General features: G+C 32.1%; 1 protein-coding gene across 9 annotated transcripts in view; it reads right to left on the bottom strand.

Moving 5' to 3' along the window:
- Positions 1-7,822: 7,822 nt before the first annotated feature.
- The window catches only part of LOC143064538 (uncharacterized), a 35,640-nt gene continuing 22,703 nt past the window's right edge, over positions 7,823-20,759 (bottom strand). For 5 of the 9 annotated variants that reach the window (XM_076237430.1, XM_076237426.1, XM_076237427.1 and 2 more), the window contains 3 exons: positions 16,790-18,185; positions 16,311-16,337; positions 7,823-9,402 (listed from right to left, as the gene is read on the bottom strand). In XM_076237430.1, the coding sequence (XP_076093545.1) occupies positions 9,089-9,402; positions 16,311-16,337; positions 16,790-18,095 (1,647 nt within the window). In that variant the 5' untranslated portion in view covers positions 18,096-18,185 and the 3' untranslated portion in view covers positions 7,823-9,088. Of the gene's footprint in view, positions 9,403-13,370; positions 13,421-16,310; positions 16,338-16,789; positions 18,186-18,435; positions 18,557-20,759 lie in introns of those variants that run through there. The other 4 variants (XM_076237429.1, XM_076237433.1, XM_076237435.1 and 1 more) reach the window with 4 other exon arrangements.

Raw genomic sequence — 20,759 nt, 5'->3', positions numbered from 1 at the left:
CTTTATTTGAAAAGAACTACGTTTTGATAAATAAAAGCAGCAGTAGTTTACCGCTGTTCAAAAGTCATAAATCAATTGAGGGAAAACAAATCCGGATAACAAACTAAAACCGACCTCTTATAGGACAAGGCTAAAATAATTCTCTAAAAAGACAATGTGTGACAGAAATACAACATAAACACACACAAGGACACTCATCACTGAGAAATGCAAAAATAAATAATATGGTGGTCAACACAACACGCAAACCGCAGAACAACAACGAACATTTGATATCAACAACAGACAGCACGGGATATCTCAAGCAGTGACCACTTACCTAACGAAATGAAATCTCGAACTTTATACAATTATTTTCACAATACCAGTCCAAACAATTTTCATGATAATGATGGTATTGAAAGGTTATTGTATAATCTTTGGACTACAAACGATAAGATATAACGTATTATCAAACCGAAAACATAGCAGGACTAAAAAGATAAATCCATGAATGTTGGATGTACAAAATACCAATACAAGTCATACAGCAATGCAAATTCACATTTAGTATAACAGTTATATTAGGGAATAGGTCACAATCGGTACTTACCAGACAGACAACATAAATGTTAAACCCCAATCTAAGACGTGGTAAAAATGTCATGAGTCAGTTTAGACACAGACACATCGTATTGATCAACTAATTCGTTGTGGTGTCCATAAAATTTACGGAGTGTCATTTTATAATCTTTTCTCCTCAAAACTGTTGGAGCAGTTTCTGCGTTAGAAGCTCGATCTTGTATATGAAGTCTGTATAGTGTGAACATGCACGAGCACAACGTATCAATTGAGATATGTAAACACCACACGATGGAGCAGAGGGTATGTTACAGATGATAAATGGGAAGTTGAAATCATTCCGTTTGTAGATTTTAGTGTGAAGTCGTCCATCTGTGTCAATATTTAGGAAAAAAATCAAGATATGAAGCAGTCCTTGCATCAGAAGTATCCTTAACTTCAAGTTAACTGGGATATATAAAATGCAAGTACTGACTGAAATAGGAGTTATTCAGTGATATGACACCATCAATATATCTGAAAGTAAAATTAAATAATTTTGCATGGTGCTTTTTTCTTTTTGTTTTTTTAAAGGTTCTGAATGAATTATGCTTGATACCAGTATTAAAACAAGTCGGTCAGAAGGGGTGCACAACTAGTACCCGTTGGAATTCAGACTGTTGGTTGAATTAACAATCCTCCAAACTCAACAAACATATTGTCTTTTAAAAAGTCCAGCATTTTGATTACATCATCTTCATTGTTTTTGATAGAATCAGTGTGGTGTGGTTCTTCACAAAATATATATATTATAACCCCAAAAAAGAAATTGATATCTACGATTCACATTTTTATAGAAAAAGCTCTGTGTAATGAGATGGTGAAGTCGATCTTTCAATTGAGCATGAAAAAAGATCAAAGGTCCTAATGTTGCGGCAAACCTGCAGAGATCGTAAGCTAAGAATTAGAAGTATATCTTTAGAATTTTTCAGAATCCACTTCTAATTGACTACACTGGATGCATATATCTCATCCCTATATTTTTAAAGCCATCTCTTACTGTAGAATGTATAGTAGTTAACACTTCAGAATTTTCGGTGTTCCAATGGACACTAATTATGCACTCTTCAAACCAACTTGTTTCGTAATTACATTACAAAGAATTTATAGAAATCCATTTAGAAAACACTGAGAAAAGAATCATGCAATAATCTCTAATTTCAATTTCAGATATATTAAAGTCTTTTTATTCAACATACTACTGAGAAAAGTGCTTGCATCTCATATTCCCCCAGTGATCTTGCAACTAAGTAAACTACCGAATCAAGCCTTTATCTATATGTTTTTTCTTGATATTCACACAGAAGATCGACTCCAAACTTGAATCTATGTCAACCGTGATAATTTGAGAATTCCCATGTCAGGCTCCATTTATTAGAAGTGACGCAACGTCAGATATTGCTACTAAGTGTAACAGAAAAATGACGTTAAGTCAGAAACGCACACTATCTAATTCTTCCTGCTTTCCTTTTTGGGTAAATGCAAAGTATAACATACAAGTATAAATGCCATGAAAATCCAATCCAATATGATTTTATAATTAACATAGGATATTCAATTTTACTGCTAGTAATTATGTGTTTTTGGAGGAATATTGCTGCATTACATATTCAACCCGAGTATGTTTTTATTCAAGCAGGTGACATACAATAGCTTACAGTTATGATACTGTAGTTTTCTTACTTTTTGATCGTCTTATAGATGTGTATTTTTGTAATGTGTGCATCATTTCGTTTTGTTGAAAGCAGGACATTCATATTTAGTGGAGGAAGGAACACGCGAATGCAGTCCATGCCGTCTTAGCATATCATACGCTTGTGGCAACGTAAAATTATGATAACGGACAAACTTGCAAGACATTTTCACTAATCCGTATTTTTTATACATACCCTGTATTATTAATGTTATTTGGTGTACCAACTTCAACTTTAAAAGTACTTTTTATTGGTAAAGTTATCAAAGCCGAAAAATAATCTTCACGAAATCAAATCTCTGTTTTTTTGGCCGTAAAAGTTTTGTGAAGGCATGAAAGTTTAACTCGGACATTTCCGCAAGACATTGCAAATCTATTGTTTTGAATTGAATATGTAGCTCAATTTATTTTTCAATTCGTATTTTGGAAGCTTACACTAAAGTACAAAACGATCGTGCTTACAATTTAATAAATTATCTGTCAAAATTTAATTTTTAAACTGAAATGTTTCAAGTTTCCAAATAAAATTTCCGACGGGACATTTCCGTACATCATATTCTTTTGAAAATATGTATGCAAATTTGAAATGGAGACAGCCATGTTAACCAATACTTAAATATATCACGTCATAGAATGTTCATGCAAAATTTCGAAGAGTTGCGCGAAAATTTCGCGAATTGTTCGAGTGTTATGTTTCGAGTTTGTTACATGGGACAACGCTAAGTAAACGTTTTTCGGATAATCTGTGTCTTCCTTAGCCTATGAATATTATATTTTTATTCTTTCTCTATCATAATGTGAAAATTTAAGAATCAATCTTAATTTTCATGTATAATTTGAAATATTTATTTCAGCATTTCTATAAACAAATTCCCGTCAAATATTTACTTAAACGCTATTTTTCGTGGTAGTAGCAATATCTAACGTTTCGTCAGTAACATACCCTCTATCCTATTGTAAAAACGTTTACACATATCGAGTGAACGAGATGTGATCTTTATACAAAAATGTCCCAACAGTGTTATGAGGAAATATACCGAAATCGTACATAAGGTTTTTATCATTTGGTTTACCGATACGGTGTGCATCTCAACCCAAACCCACTTTCAGCAGTAGGAGATTTTGGAAAAGGTAGAAAAGTCGTCTGATGTGTATATCCGATTATGTTCTATTCTCTGTTATGATATTTTGAAATTATTTCTTTGTTGTGTCATGTGTACTATTATTTGTCTGTTAGTCCATTTCATTTTTTGCCATGGCGTTGTCAGTTTGTTTTCGATCTATGAGTTTGACTGTACCTCTAATATCTTTCGCCCCTCTTTTGAATACATGTGGATTCGTTTAGTTTGTGATGTATGTATGGAAGGCGACGCTTACGCCATTGACCAAACCGGTATTGTACCATTACGTGCACTATTGTTGCCTTTAATCTAAAAAGTGAAATATCAAAAATTCCGAATTTCAAGTAAATATTCAAAACGGAAAGGAGTCCTTTAGCAAATGGCAAAACCAAAAGCTCAAACACACGAAGGCCAATTAAACTATTGTTACCTTAATGTTTGTTTAACTATTATTGCCTTTATATAAAATCAAATATTGTTGCCTTAATGTAATATTCTTTTGTTGCAACTCCCGTGTATGTGTTGTTATATTTCTTTTAATCCACATTAGTCTGATATTGTTTATGCTATCACTCTTCGATATATATATGCGGAATTCTGCCTTGAAGGCATATAATGAAACCTTGGCTTTACAACGACTTGCAGAAAGTGATACACCATTTAAATCATCTAGATATCAACTTTGACATGTATTTTGGTCAATTCATATAAATAGATAGGTCGAACAGCTACCAATTTTCAAATTTCAGAGATATGTACTTGTTTTTATAATTCATTTGTTTTTTGTAAATCAATATTTATCAAATATTACTATTTATGAATTAATGTAAAAAGTTAAGGTATCTTTTATCAGTTGATAAGAATTTGTAACATATCATATCAGTAAATTACTTATGTAAATAACTGCAAAAAATGAGATACAATCTTGATATGAAAGTGGATTCCCCCACTTTTTTTCAAATACTAATATTCCTATTCTCTCCTAAGACATCGACCTCACCAATTAGGAGTTAGCTTTGTTAACCACTAAATCTAACACTTCCTAATACTTCTCTTTTACCAAACAATTGAGCAGACATTTCATAACTATACTAGTATATACTTCACTAAATACACAAATCTTGACCTCGATAGTATGTAATATGGTTGATATATATTTAGAGAGAGAGACAAGATATATAACATTATTTACCTATGATTACTTTAAATTTGCACTACTTACAATAATTTCGTAAAATATGGATAAAAGACAAAGGATTGAGGAATTATACGATCTATATTTTCCATGCAAAAATGTACATGTAAACAGGGTCTTATTTACATGAAGAAATCAATGCAATAACGATCTGGGTCCGGTTGTTAAAAAATAATCCTTTAATCGACGAGTATGTCCGATATTAGTAAAAAAAAATAGTTTAATTTAAGATACAGTTATCAGTAAATTGTCTGAATTGATAAAGAACATTGCACGTGCAACTCCAATCTAAGCATTTTCTGCAATAAACTTTATAAATAATTTCCCATGACATCGCTTTTACATGTATATTTGTATATTTTCCAAGGAAGAACTAACACCAATGTGAATAAATTGTATTACGTGATATGTTTAATGTCACAAATAAGTGCAACTTTTTAGATTGAATAGAACTTGCATCAATATTGAGAAATGTTCCATCCTTGGGCAATGGAATAAATACTTATAGAAAAGTAAATAGGGAAAATAGCTCTCTGCCACCTTTCTTCTGTTCATCTATCTTTAGTGGGAATTATATGGTTTTTATAAGGATTAAATATTAAATTCTTAGAAAAAAAATTTCCGTGTGTTTCTTTGTCCAATATGTTCTATTCATTTGTATAATAGTCCTGTAATGTTACGTTATGTTGTCATTTTAATGTTATATTTAACATTGCCATAAAAGCGGGAGGTTTGGCATGCCACAAAACCAGGTTCAACCCACCATTTTTTTTTCTTTAAAAATGTCCTGTACCAAGTCAGGAATATGGCCATTGTTATATTATATATCGTTTCTGTGTGTGTGTTACATTTTAACGTTGTGTTTCTGTTGTGTAGTTTGGTTTCTCTTACATTTGAGTGTGAATTCACATTACTATATGACACACAGTACTTTTCTATCCCAAATTCATGTATTTAGCTTTGATGTTATATTTGTTATTATCATCGGATTTTGTCTAATGCTTAGTTCGTTTCTGTGTGTGTTACATGTTAATGTGGTGTCGTTGTTCTCCTCTTATATTTAATGCGTTTCCCTCAGTTTTAGTTTGTAACCCGGATTTTTTTCTCTATCGATTTATGAGTTTCGAACAGCGGTATACTACTGTTGTCTCTATCTATATTTGAACACAGAAATATCTAAAAAAAAAAAAAGTCAAAAGAGATGATTTCAGCTTCCAAATTATGAATAGTTCATTTTATATATAGCAACATTCAGGAACGCCTGCATGTTAATAATTTAACTGCGAGTAGACACGATATTTCCGAGTTTTCATATCCTATTATCTTTTATTCATATCAAATCATTAGTGAATAATTTCGGTAAAAAGAAGGTTTAATCAGTTTTCTTTCTAAAATGGAAATATAAAACGAATTAGATGCCTGAAAGATGAGACATTCTCGATCTCTGGACATAACATAAGATAAAACCAACATAAGATTATGGAAATTAAACAAACCATGCGTCACCCTATTCATCATTAGGGTAATAGGATTTTTTTTCAAAATCATTGAGTTATCCTTTATACCCATAATTTTTTTGAACGTTTTGATCACACGTCCTACAGGGATAAGGTATCAGCCTTATTCGAGGAATCTCTATTTTTGATATTTTTTTTACTGTTTCAAAAAATGTACTGTACCCAATAAAATTGACTCACATTAAACTCATTTTATCCACTGAAAACATGTTTATCTTTCTTAAAAGCTGCAGTAAATCTGATTTTATTTTACACCATTCCTAGATATGATTTAAATTATTCGAATTACTCTTCCAATATTTTCCCCACTTATTTTGACCACCTTAGTTATTCTGTTATGTTAATACAGCCACATTCTCAATGGCTAAAACAGTGTGCATACATAATTTTTATGAATATAATCATTCTGTTGTTAATCTATCATTGCAAATGTTATTTTTGCGAAAGAAACATCAATTTTTTTTATGTTTTCTAGCTATTCCTACAATTTGAATTTTCATATTCACTCTTTTCCTACATTGTAAGAACAGTTATTATAGTTACTTGTATCAGTTTTTTTTCTTTCGACTTGTTAGTTTTAAATATCTTTGGTACCTTTCGCCGCTTTTTTTTATATATATAACAGACTATTATTTGAACTTGGAATTATTTTTAATTATGGAATTTGCTGTATTTCTTGTTATTGAAACTTGGTACTGGCATTTCTTATGTAAATTATAATAAGAAGCAGAAAAATCTTATGATTTCATTTTAATGATACAGCCATGATATTAAGAATTATATTAAGCTTTTCTTTTGTTATCTATGCACCATTTTAACTGATAGCATATTTAATATTGTAGTGCCTCGCGATTGTCGTCAGCATTATCAAATTTGATCATACGTTACTAGTATCTCTTTGATATTTGATATTATAAATGTTATTTTCATTTACTTTGCATAGTAAGAATAAAATTTCTTTTTTTCTGTCCAGTAATTAAGCAAAGGTTTGTTCTGTTACAATATCATGTTTTGATTATGATGTTTCTGTAACTTACAGTAATTGGTTACACTTTTGAAACGTCATTATTTAAATCAATTTCATACTCCTCAACTGAGTGGACAGGACTTGCAGAATCATCCATGTCTAGCCTTCAATCCTTCATAAATAAGAATGTTTATATTTCAGCAGCATTTAGTATGTCTGTTGTACATTCAGAAACGACCATTTTAATTTTTAAATATTCAATCCGCAAAGAATCATTCTGCCCTGTACCCTTTGTATTATCTCCTAATAACACACTTATGTTAGCAGCATTTGGGTTAGTGTTTCGATTACATAACAATCAGTAAATAAAGGTAACAGTAGTATACCGGTATTCAAAAGTCATAAATCGATTGAGAGATGACAAATCCGGGTTACAACCCAAAACCGAGGGAAAAACATCAACTATCATAGGAAAGCAAAGGAACTACAGGATGACCGAAGTTCAACGAAAACAAACGACAACATACATAGATACAAACTATAAGCTAACAACTGCCATATTCCTGACTTGGTACAGGAAACGTTGATATCTCAAAGAACAAAATACCAAAAGTGTGTATATTAGATAATCAAGTTTCCTTATAAACATTATAATTTTGCGAATTGAATTGTTTCAATTGATGAATGATTTGCATGCTGATAGAAAAATATGACAAAAATGACATAAAATATTATATAAATATATATTTAATTTTCATTGTTATCAAAATGTATAGCAATGGCAACATATTCTTAACAGATGCCTTAAATAAAATAAAATTCAATACATTTACATATATATGAAGAGACTATCACAGAACTAGACTTACTGTCTATAAATTTATTTTCTCAAGTAACAATGAAGTAGATTATTAATAATGTCTAATTATTTTACCCTATCTACTGTATTCAAATATATAGCTCTCAGTGTCTTATTAATTTTGATGCATGGTCACTTACTTAACTCGACGCGTTTTTGTCTAGATTATAGAAGTACTGAATCAAAAGCAGAGTAATTAGTAGATTGTGTCGACAACTTTATCTTATGAGTATGGATTAAAAGGGTAAAATGGTTGCATGTTTATTGTATTGTCATTAGAAACACAAATGTCATGCAGTATTCATTAACATTTAGATGAACTTTGTAAACTTTCAAATTGATCGATTTGAGAAATGTGAAAACGGAACAAAAATAGAAATCATTTGAACACGATAAATAGTACTTAAGAAATATGTTTAGCACGAAGTTATTCAGAACTTTAGACATTAACAAACAATTGGAAAACGTACAAGTTTGGCAGGAATGAGCCTTTATCAAGTGAAGAACTTATCCATGTTCAATTTGTTCTGCGTGATTTTAGTTTGAAATTAATCCTGTTTGGTTTTTTTTCTACCGTGATTTAAGATTCCCTATTTTGTTGTTTGGGAACAACCTTGATGAACAGGCTCTTTTATACAACGTCGACACGGCTTTTATCCCGTTCACTACAATTCTAAAATGATTATTTTATTCACTCGCATTCACGATTTGAGTCAGGCTCGAGAAGAATTTAGGAATGAGTTTGTTACTATACAAAATGGCCATGACAATGAAAAAGTTTATTAAACGACCTGAAATGTGTACGATCGTGTATAAGCCGTTACTTCTTTCTTGAGATTTTTAAACTTTGTACGATTAGTTGAATTTAAGTGGAATACACGAGATTTTAAAATTACATGTATCAGCTGCTCGATTATTATTTAGAAGTCATTAAATTGTAATAATGTCCTTGCAAAATATGGTTTTGATAACAAGAAGAGTAGTCTTAATGATAACTATTATTGCTTTGTTATTTTTGTCCATTTTAGTTACCAATTAGAATTGTTTTGTCGGAGAATTTTGTAATTGTTTGCCATTGTGTTTTTCGTATAGGAATTTAATTTTTAATTTTTATCCGTAAAATATAATATTTAATATCAACCATAAACATCCTCAACTGAGTAACGACTTTCTATTTTTTCGGCAAGGTCAACTTTATTTAGCTTTCGAAGACCTCTGATCAACTGTCCTAGTTCACACTGACGGTTGAATGATCTCCATTTTTCTAAGCTGAAAAGTGCAGATTCCTCCGGTGTTCTGTCTCTATGCGCAGATATTCTGTCTATGACTTCCAAATCCTTCATCTTACGGTCTGGGTCACGTGGTGGAATAAAGGGCAGCCGTTCATAGAGTTTCTTCCAATCTTTTCCGATGTAGTTAGAAACAAATTTACAGGCCTCTTCTAATTGACCTAAATAAAAAGAAGTACATGATTTCATTTTATTCATGATAAAGGTATAGTACAAGTTCTATGGTGCCGATGACACAATTTGATTTTCTGTGAACGACCCCTGGGTGTATATAGGTACTTTTATCATGTTTTCAGGCTTGTAGTGATAGTACATATGCAAATGTGTTATGCACAGTCATAAAAAAGAGAGGTTAAAGATAGCAATGGGACATTCAAATAGAAACTATCTTAAAATTCAGTTAGGTTCACCTGCTTTTGACACTATGACAGGGTAGGATAGTATCAACCTCTTTTGATGGTTTTCTTTCTTTAATAAGGGTTTCTAAAAATGATTTTAATTTTGAATGCTCTTCGTCTTACTTGCCTTTCTATGGTTTTGGTAAGAGCACCACTAGTAAGTCTTATGAAGACGAACCGTGTGTCGGGATGCAGTAATTATAAATTAGAGGAAACAATAGTTTACCAATGTTCAAATCACGTAAATCCATCAAGAAGATGCAACTCAAACTAAAAAGACAACAAAAACTGAAGCAATCACATCAACTCAAGAAGGAGCGAGACACGATGCGTCGACAGGTAAGCGGTCTCTTTGTTTTACATGCATTACCGCCATGTGAATCAACATTCAGTCAAAATGTCACAATAAGAAATAAGACACACTCTTTAATGGTACAGATCAGACGACTATTACCTTATCTACAGATCTAGGACCGCAAAGTATGTTGCTAATGAGTTGAGACACAGGCGAATCGTGTATCTGTCAACCAATTCAAGGTGGTGACCATAGAAATATGAAATTTCGATACAAGTCGCTTTTCCTCATTACTCTGCTGGAGCATATTTTGTGTGTGTCAGGGGACACACCAATGTTTAAGAGGTTCGTGACGTATTGAAAATCAGCACAGGAATAAGAACTTTACTCCTAAAAAAACGACTTAACTGTGTAATTGGTATAAAATAACAGAAGTACAAACAGAACAATGAGATACAATATTTCATCGTATAAAAAGAAGTTTGCAGTTAAAGAAACTATATGATTTTATATAAAATGCTATATGAAATCCCGGCGTTGTTTAGCTCTGACTTCTGGATTTGACTATACTATTTGTTCTTGTTTTGTTTTATGAGCTCTGCAACGCTTGTCCTAGTTTTTTTTAATTTTCAATAATGTTGGCCTCGAGTTTCACTGAAAAGACATATTCATTGTCAAAACGCGCGTCTGGTCAGTAACATTTGTTAGTGTAATGACCACCACTTGGATTATAGCTCTGTTAGTCCTCGAGGGTATCATTACCGGTTTTGGTATGAAAATACGGATATTGTTCTAATATTTTGTTTTTTTGTTATAAAATTTAGAAAATCATTTAAATTTAAGATATCATCTTCCTTTAAGGCATGTATAGCTCTGATTCATTGTCCGATTTTGCTGTTTGCGAATCACTTAAAATTAAACACATCACGTTTACTGCATGGATAATATAAATCACTGTAAACTGATCCAAAATAAATCTGATATCGATTCAACCCAATAATTTCATTTATGGCCCTTTATTTTAAGGTGCATGCCAAGAATTGCACTATGTGGCTGTCAATGACGAATTAATTTCCTTGAGTATTCAGTATCATATGTAACATGCATGTTTGGTCAAATGCTGTCAAATTATGTCACACAAGGGTGCAAAAACGTCATTTGATAGTTTAAAAAAACTTTATTGTTGACAAGTGATCCTAGGATACAATGACAATCTGAATTTCTGTTATTGAAAAACTTTGACCTGTTCATAGTGCCAAGCTTGACAAAACAATAAAAAAACCAAAACGTTTTTGTGTAAGTACACTTTTCGTAATATTTCCTTCGTTTTATTTATTTTTCCGAACACTTGTATCATGATAAACATAAACCTATTGGGTAGTTATCGTGATTCGGTTAAATTGTTACCAAATTGTATGCTTTGTTCACACAAAAGTACATTTATCAACAAATAAGAATTATTACACCATCGCAGTACTTATGTGTCTGTCTTTAATTAATATTAATATTAATATCAACTTCAATTCTAGCAACGGCTTGATTAACAAATTTTAAAAATCCACAACCCATTTCAAACATGCTAAAAATAGTTAATAAGCAAATCAAGCAGCGAATAATTGTGATCACACATATTATGTAATGCATTGTTTATTATGTGCGAAGCTAACGAAAAATACAAAATAACCAAATCAATGACAATTACTTGTCTTTTATAACACGTTGCAGTCTTGGAGATAAGGAATAACAATAAAAGCCCTGTTTATATTTTATTTGAGTTTTGTCAAGTGTGATGAACTAGTAGATCATTTCCCTTCTTTTCCATTGTAAGGGTTGAACATGTCGTAAATGTTTCGTCTCATGAGGCTGTTATTATTGTTAAAAGGAAAATTAATTAATTAACTATTCATTAGAGGATTATTTTTTCCAATAATAAAGGCAACAGGTTTTCAGTTAATAGTAAAAATAATCAAGAATATAACAATACAATAAATGAGTTTCAATGCAAACTATATTCCTGTTTAATCTCGGATGAACACATTGGCATATCTATGATACTTTTACAAAAATATGATTTTAAAAAAAATATGAAATTATGGATATAAAAAATGTTCGGAACATAAATCACGTGTTTAAACTTAAAAGGAGCAAACTTTTTTCAAAGACTGCTTAGTATTGCATGCTTTGAATGATACAAATTGACCGCAATATTTCAGTGTTCAAATTGTCGTAAACTAAGGTCACAACTTCCTTAGGCAATGGAAATCTTAGAGGGTTTATGAAGATCAATTTAAGCCCCCTAAGATTTATATTGGGAAGTGCTATTTAGTCCATATCGTGTATGATGTCGGAAGTTCTATTTAGTCCCTGTCTTGTTTAATACTCGGAAGTTTTATTTAGTCCCTGTTGTGTTTGATCCTCGTGAGTTCTGTTTAGTTCCCTCGTGTTTAGTACTGAAAAGTTATTTTTATGCTCACTCGAAGTTGATACCCGGGATTTTCATTTATGCCCACTGGTGGATGATACCCGTGAGTTCTATTAAGTCCAGGTTGTGTTTGATACTGAGAAGTTCTATTGATGCCCACTCGTGTTTAATACCCGGGGGTTCTGTTTAGTCCTTCGTGTTTAATACGTGGGAGTTCTGTTTAGTCCTTCGTGTTTAATACTGAAAAGTTCTATTTATGCTCACTCGTGGTTGACACCCGGGAGTTTCATTTATGCCCACTCGTGGTTCATACCTAGGAGTTCTATTTAGTCAATGTTGTGTTTGATATTGAAAAGTTCTACTGATTCCAACTCGTGATTGGTAGTCGGGAGTTCTATTTAGTTTCTGTTTTGTTTGATATCCGGGAGTTCTATTAAGGCTATATCGTGTTGGAGACTCAAAAGTACTTTTAATGTCATATGGTCTTTGCTTCTTGGGATTTCTATTCAGGCTCTGTTGTGTTTGATCCTCAGAAGTTACGTTGAGGTCCTTTCGTGGTAGATAAACTTGCCCAACGATTATGCATTTGATGTTGTAACACTGAATTCGGTATCCTACAAGGACAAATTTATTCCCTTATCCATTATATCCACATTTTCGAGCGGCATTTCAATTTTCCCCACCCTTTTTCCATGTTGACTTACGAATGGTATTGAATAGTGTTGACATGATTGCCATCCATTTATCATTCCATGGCCTTTTAGGCTTGTAGCACGGATTGGGTTTTATCATTTGTTAAATGACTGTACGATGGTCTGTAATAAATTTTTTATACTGTCGAAGTGATAGCAAAATATCATGAAGTCACAAACACATGTCAGTATTTTCATTTTAGAGTAGTGCATCTTGGTGGAAGTGCATTTACACAGTATTAAGTCTTTCACCCTTCTTATGAAAACAATGTACACTCTTTCATCCGTAATCCCGTGTTACCGAATATAATATACATATTACCTAGGTTGGAACTGGTTTCATCTCCTGTACCAAGTAGAAACTTGCTGGTACTGTATTATTGTGAGAGAGATACAATCATACTGCTTTTAAAGACGGGATACCATAAGTTTTAATTTACGAATAAAACCATTATAAAATTGCATTTAAATTATTAGTTGATAAATGTAAAATTTAGGCGTTTTGGGAAAGCAATAACTTCGATATGGTGAACTTATCAAATTTTCGAGTAAGGAATACTCAGAATCAGAAATCTAACTTCGTCACACCTCCTATGATATACACACTGTTTGTCGTCCTGGTTTGTGCATGACGTATTTGGCATTTGATGATAAACAAGCAATAAGAAATCAATCTTAGAATTTCTAGTTTGTGGAAAAACATTTCTGACGTCTATCAATTTTCAGTCGTAACATTAAAGGTAGTAAAATAATAAACGATGAATAAAGACATTACTCGACTAACGAATGTCTATGTTTTTTGTAGCCTAGCTTATCGAGTTGTTTAGGGCACTGGACATAACGTTGATGTAGATGGTGTTTCCAAGATGTCACAGAAGCATGAGTTCATTAACCGCTCATTTAATCTTGCTTGACCATTGTTTGACTAAATTTCAGAAAAAAAGTATATGGCACCTTTAAATTCTTGATTATAGTTTACAATGAGGTTAATTTAGTAGAATTATATTGATTGGATTTCTTCAGCAGTTGGTGTCAATAGATTGTATATCCTTATTGCAATGTCAATAATCAATAATGATATGCAAATACATATGAAGAATTGTCTCTCAATTTCAAAGGAAGTATGTTATAAATCTTAATTTCTTGCTAACATCAAAAAGAACTTGAGGAATATATAAACATACGCTAGCTCACCGAATACTTATAAGTCAACGTTCTCATCTAAAACTTTTATAAATATTGACTATAGAGGGTCTTGTCGGTGTCATATATAAACAAGACTCCAAGGGTGCTTTTAAAACATATAACTTGAAGAAAAGGCAACAAATAAGATAAAAAGAAAGACAATAGAAAGTAGAGTATTGTTGATGATTCTTAGTAGGTGGGTTAGTGTGAATTTGTATTCGTTATCAAGTTTGAATTTTTTTTCACAAATTATAAGAATTAACTAGTAATAATTTCTTTCACAAATATAGGCAAATTTGTGAATACAAATATGATTAAGATAAAATCATTTCATTTGTATCATGTCTATGATACACGATTAAAGCTCCTCAGTGGAATCAAGTATACTAACTATATCTTTCTATAATGAGGTCTTAGTTCTTGATCGAGTTTGTAGGACCTTGATAGAACTATGAATAATAAAATTTTAACGTCACATTTTCATGTCTTTACAATATGAAGTGTTTGTTTAAAATGTTTTATATTGAATTTGAATTTTCTTATAACAAGTAAATCCATGTCGATTGCAACTCTTAAAAGACTTGTCATATTAAAGTGGGAATTAAATAGACCAAATTGTAAGATATTCACTTAGATTTATAACTGAACTTCTGTTCATAACAAAACACCGAGGTTTACAACTCTCATACATATAACACTACAGATAGCTTTATAACCCTAACAGCAACTGTAGTTTATATCTTTCAGATGGCATGATACGGTATTCCATTATGTTTACTTTTGGTGTGTCCTTAAAAGATAGTATTCGATATGACAAAGTGTGAAACCATTGAAAGGGTAAACTGATGGTCTTATTTACGACAGAACAATCATAGAACAACAAATGTGACAGAAAGACCAACGACAACTCCTGAATTACAGGCCTATCATATGGGTGATGGGTTTTATCATATGAAACACCAGATTTCCTGAAACTTGCACGCGGTCATTCAAGGATCCACCTGTTCCGCGACTAATAATTTTAGTTTGCCCTATACCATTTCGTAACTTCTTTTATTCTCTAATGCGTTTACCTTAGATTTTAGATTTTGAAATATGGATTCAGTATTTTTTTTAGTTACTAACTGCTACTAACAATCATAATTTATAATCATTATTATTTCCGATGTCAGTTACTTAACACTTGAAATTAGAACCTGATCAATGGCGTATTGTTCCTTTCCAAGTCACCACACGACGAATATTCAGCCGGGATGCTTATCTACAACACACTATGCTACTTTAACAAAAAGTACAGACTAAAGGATGGGAAATGCTATGGTTTTGTGTAAAGAAATCATATATTTAAGGTTAAATATATATACTGATATTATATGGATATGTTTGATGGTCTAAATTTGTTAAAAACAAAATGTCAGTTGTCATGCAAGGGTTGTAAACTTTACTGAAACTAGAACTGAAAACAAAACTTATGCTGTTTAAAAAGAAAGAATTGTCGGAATAGGGATGTTAAATCCGATGCATTGTGTAGTGTGAGAACCAAGCTCTATTGGCGTTAAAGAAATCTTGGAACAGACATCTGTGGTGTCGGTAGATGACCAGTTGCAAAGCAATGATTTTTCCATTCACTTTTATATACAGAGAAAAGGGCGTCTGGCGCAAATACAAAATTTCATTCCTAGTATCTATGATGAGTTTATTTTTTACAATGTCAATGGGGTTTGCCTATTTTCAGTTTCATACGACTTTCATTGCATGTTTAATGAAATTTTACAGCATTTGTTTTCGAAGGGAAATCAATTAACCTATCTTTCTGGGTTTAAAAATATGCAAATGCACAGTTAGTTTCTTTAAAGACACATCAGATGATTTTCAAGAAAACGTTGTTTTTGATGAAAATAGCGTAACCACTCGTTCTACTGCTATATCATGCTAGTGCAATGCTAAAGGTATAGATGAGCTTTACTTCACCAATCGTACATGTAAAGTATTGTATGGTCGTATTAGGTTTATGAAAGGCATGCTGAGTAGTTAAGAAGAATATAATAGTACAATTTGAAGCTTGCAAAAAACTCACATTTCCTTTTTCTCCGTTTTGTAAATTCTAAGGAAAAAATTATAGAGCTAAAAACTTGATATGGTTTGTATAACTCTACTAGTATAATGCATATGTTTGTATAAATCTTTTTTTCACCATTTTTAAGATATGTTCGTATTTAGTTTTATTCGTGAACTATTCTGTATGTTTAATTACAACTAAATTACATTTCATTACACATACTGTAACACCTGGTTACCCTCCCCCCCCCCCCCCCCCCCCCCAAAAAAAAAAGAAAACATTCATAATTTAAATGTGAGAATTTAAAGAGTATGTATATGCATATGTGGAGCGACATTTTCAATTTTACATGTTATACGACTTATAGATGATCAAAATCTTGTGATGAACGAGCTTTGAATTAAGAAAAAAAAGAAATCTTGATTTTGGGATTTCTAAAAAAAAATAGAAGTATGATACATTTTAAGTCAAGGTCTATAAGTTATGTCGTTACTCACCATTTTCTTGTATTTTTATCCGTCGTTTGTGCATCATTCTGAGTGTATCTGGTGAAAGATTTAAAAGTCTGATTTTCTTCAGTACAGCAGATTTCTGGTCTATACTAGAAATTCGATCATATATAGATTTGATTTCAATCTCCATCCCAAGCATTTTTTGTCTCATTTCATGTTGTTCGTGACGATTTGTGACAGCTTCCACTTTATATTCATATGTACTGTCATTAACACTTTTGAATTCTCTGTCTAATCGTATCTTCTGTCTCTCCATTACTTGTTTATTTTCTTCCAACTTGTCGAGACAACCATACTCTCGTTCTAGATTAAGTCTAAGGTCACTTCGATACCGCGGCGAGACAGGAGTTTTATCTGCTATTTCATCTTTAAGTTGTTGTATCTCTTTATTTTTTGCCTCAATGTCTCTCTCCAACTTTTGAATTTTAAGAATAACTACTTCTAAACTTTGTTTTGCTCGATGTTTTTGTCTTTTGTGGTTAGAATGTTCCCGGGCAAGAGTAGCATGCGTTTTCCTTTTCCGTTCTATACTTCCATCAGTGCTTCTAATTTTTTGTCGCAGCTTTTCAATATCATCTTCAAGTTTCTCTTTGTAGGAGTTATTGAAGAATATATCTTGCAAAAGTTTGTCTGGGTAAGCAGAATCTTCAGCTATCCATTTTTTGGCTGTATGCGAAACTTCGATTAATAGAACACACGTTTCTTCCATTAATTTGGCATGCACGTTTCCTTCTGAAATAAACGTTTCGAAAGGTTTTTTTATTTCACCATATTCTAGTATACTTTTATTAATTTTGTTGATTTTTGCATCCATTTCAGTTCTGTATGCATTTATTGCTTCTTCATATTCGAGTACAGGCTGAATTTCCAATTCCTCAGCCTCTTCAATGAAACTTTGGCAGTATTTATAAAGATGACCACGCGCGCATTCTACAATCATTTCTCTAACACCTGGGATCATCAGTTCATACTCTCTTGCACGTTCACATATATTCAACAAATCTTTGTACGAGTCTTTCTTTCTTAATCCATCTTCGGTTGCCTTTATTTTATGTTTCTCGAAGAATTCCTTCCACGTAGGAAATTTTGATGGTTCAGTTTCCCAAACTTCGCACAAATCCTTCAAACATTTTGCACATGCACTGTAATCTATGGCATCTCTGTTTAAATAATGTTTGGCAAATTTTCGTATTTGAATACACACTTCATTTACATATCTAATTATAATTCTATAGGCCGCTTCTCTGCTCGCTGGCGGTCTAGATTTTCTGACACGCTTTGATGACTGCATTTTCTATTCATAATCTCTTAGTGGTCCTCAGAAGCTCTAGATCAAGTTCCAAGTTGAGTTGACTTTGTTAATCATCTTCCGTCATTTTTCCTGTAATAATAACACAACACTGGCTACTAAGTAATGTATATCTATAAATCAAAACATGATACTTATTTTGCTATTCAGTCTTAAATTCTATATTTACTTTGTGTTAAACTCAATCTCAGATAGCACATAGATACCATGTTTTGTAAAGCGTTGATAGTTACTGGTAAAACATCAATTACTTACTAAGCGAGAGACTAACCTTTAGTTTTCATAATATTTTTAAATTTCTAACGTTTTACTTGTATCTTACTTTAGTCACACACTGCCCATAAATCTGACTATTTACTTGTTTCTGTGTACCCAAGTTGTATGTGCTGCCGTTATTTAAAGACATAACTTAGTTACATTTCAATATTATTCCTTTGTTTATGTTGACATTGTAGTTTGGTTACCTTTTGTGAAACAGATTCCTTTCAATCTACCGTGAAAAAGCCACACGTCATTAATTTATTGTCATATATATGTTGAAAAACAATGTAGTATGATTATTGGATTTTTTTCCATTGCAACACCTGCGGTGCTTGTATTATCGGAAAGACACACGGCAATCTCTTGTTACTGATATTCTATTGATCCTGTTGATCACAATTATGTATAATTAAGTGTAAATAGTCACCTTTTCAGTTTTTATATTGTCGGATTTCTTCTAGGAACTTTTTTGTGCTCCCATATTAAAAAATCTGCACTCAGTCTGATATCTTACAGTTAACAGATGACGAAAATGTTTGCCTCTGAACACAATTTATAGACTATAGACTCCGGTCATACATTTGTGTCATAACATGGGTTTTCGAATCCAAAAAAGTTAAAAAGGCCAAATAAAGTACGAAGTTGAAGAGCATTAAGGACCAAAATTCCTAAAAGTTTTGCCAAATACAGCTAAGGTAATCTATTCCTGAGGTAGAAAAGCCTTAGTATTTCCAAAATTCAAAAGTTTTGTAAACAGTTAATTTATAATCTATTTTACGTGACTGTATTTATGTATTCCGTCATACTTTGAACGACAAAATTATTTCATGTCTCCTGTGCGAATTTCAAACCCGCAATTTTACACCAGTACTCAAAACCCTCCATCCTTGATGGGTGCATTTTACATAGACAAATAAAATCGTATAATATAAGCAAAATGAGGATGTTAATTTGATGTATGCCTTTTTGTGCTTCTTCGTTACATTTGTTGTTTTGATAGTGATTAAGATGATAACACAATGTTGACTGCTGTACCCCTATTTTTGACATTTTTACCTAGTGTGTCTGTTTGTTTTGTTCACGCATCGGTGACAATATAGTGGAATTTGATGCGACTGTCATACAAGTGAGAGGTTTAGCTAGCTATAAAACCAGGTTCAATCCACCATTTTCTACATTTGAAAATGCCTGTACCAAGTCAGGAATATGACAGTTCTTGTCCATTCGTTTTTGATGCGTTTTGTTATTTGATTTTGCCATGTGATTATGGACTTTCCGAATTGATTTTCCACTGAGTTCAGTATTTTTGTGATTTTACTTTTTATAAATATGACCAATCAATGATATTCATGTCAGTACAGAAGTGCTGAATACTGGGATTGTGATACCCTCAAGGAATTAAAACTACATCACTCGTATGTGTGGATACATTCAATGGAATCGGCTACGCCTCGGGCTATAATTTTCATAAAAGATGACCAAGTATTGTCTAACCTATAAATAAATCATAATTGCCTTTTTACCTTATCGGATAGTCACTACAGAATAATATACCAATATTTGTTTTGTCAAACACTACTTGAGTATGTTCGTATACTGTACTCGTCATAGATATACAAAATGTTCCAATGTTTTTAAGACATGCGTTTGTAGATAAAAAAGACTCACCAGTGACGCCAAAATCAAATTTGTTTACAAAAAGCCAAATAAATTACGAAGTGTGTGGAAGAGCTTTGAGGAATCAAAAAGTGTTTCTAAATACAACCAAAATAATCCAATCCTGGCGTAAAAAATCCGTAGTATTTGGAAACGTTTAAAGTTTTGTAAAAAGTTAGTATAGAGGCTTTATTCTGATCATTGCAATGATAGTTCATGGCAACACAGCTGTTCTGACTACGGGGTTAGTGGTACCTTCGGGGAGGACACGATACCTCCACCAGCAGTGTTATCGACCCAGTGGTTGTAAATAAATATATCATATACACTAGCATTCAAATCCTATCGGACTAGTCCACTTACAACTTATAGTAGTACTTGACTGTTTAACATTTCCCATAACTTGAATTTTTTTTCTTTGATTTTTAGTCTTCTAAAGTCGCCTTAATATCAACCATTTAATATGTTCTGTTCTGATTTAAACCAATGTTAAGAAAACATATTGTTTCCTGTAAGTGCTGTCATGCTAGAGGTATAGAGATTCGTTATTTTTAATTAACAGCCTTTTACCTCTACATTATTTTGGCATGATTCTGTTTTTTCCACAGTATATTGAAATTTATAGTTAAAAAATCAATCTTCATTATAAGATTATCATTTCAAAACTTTACAAAGGTTATCTATTGTAAATGGTACAATTTTAATAAGACGGACGTTATAAGAAGCTTT

Source organism: Mytilus galloprovincialis, chromosome 2 (genome assembly GCF_965363235.1).
Source record: "Mytilus galloprovincialis chromosome 2, xbMytGall1.hap1.1, whole genome shotgun sequence".
NCBI classification, from domain to species: domain Eukaryota; kingdom Metazoa; phylum Mollusca; class Bivalvia; order Mytilida; family Mytilidae; genus Mytilus; species Mytilus galloprovincialis.
Note: the sequence above shows the minus strand (reverse complement) of the source record. Positions and strands in the feature narration are given on the sequence as shown.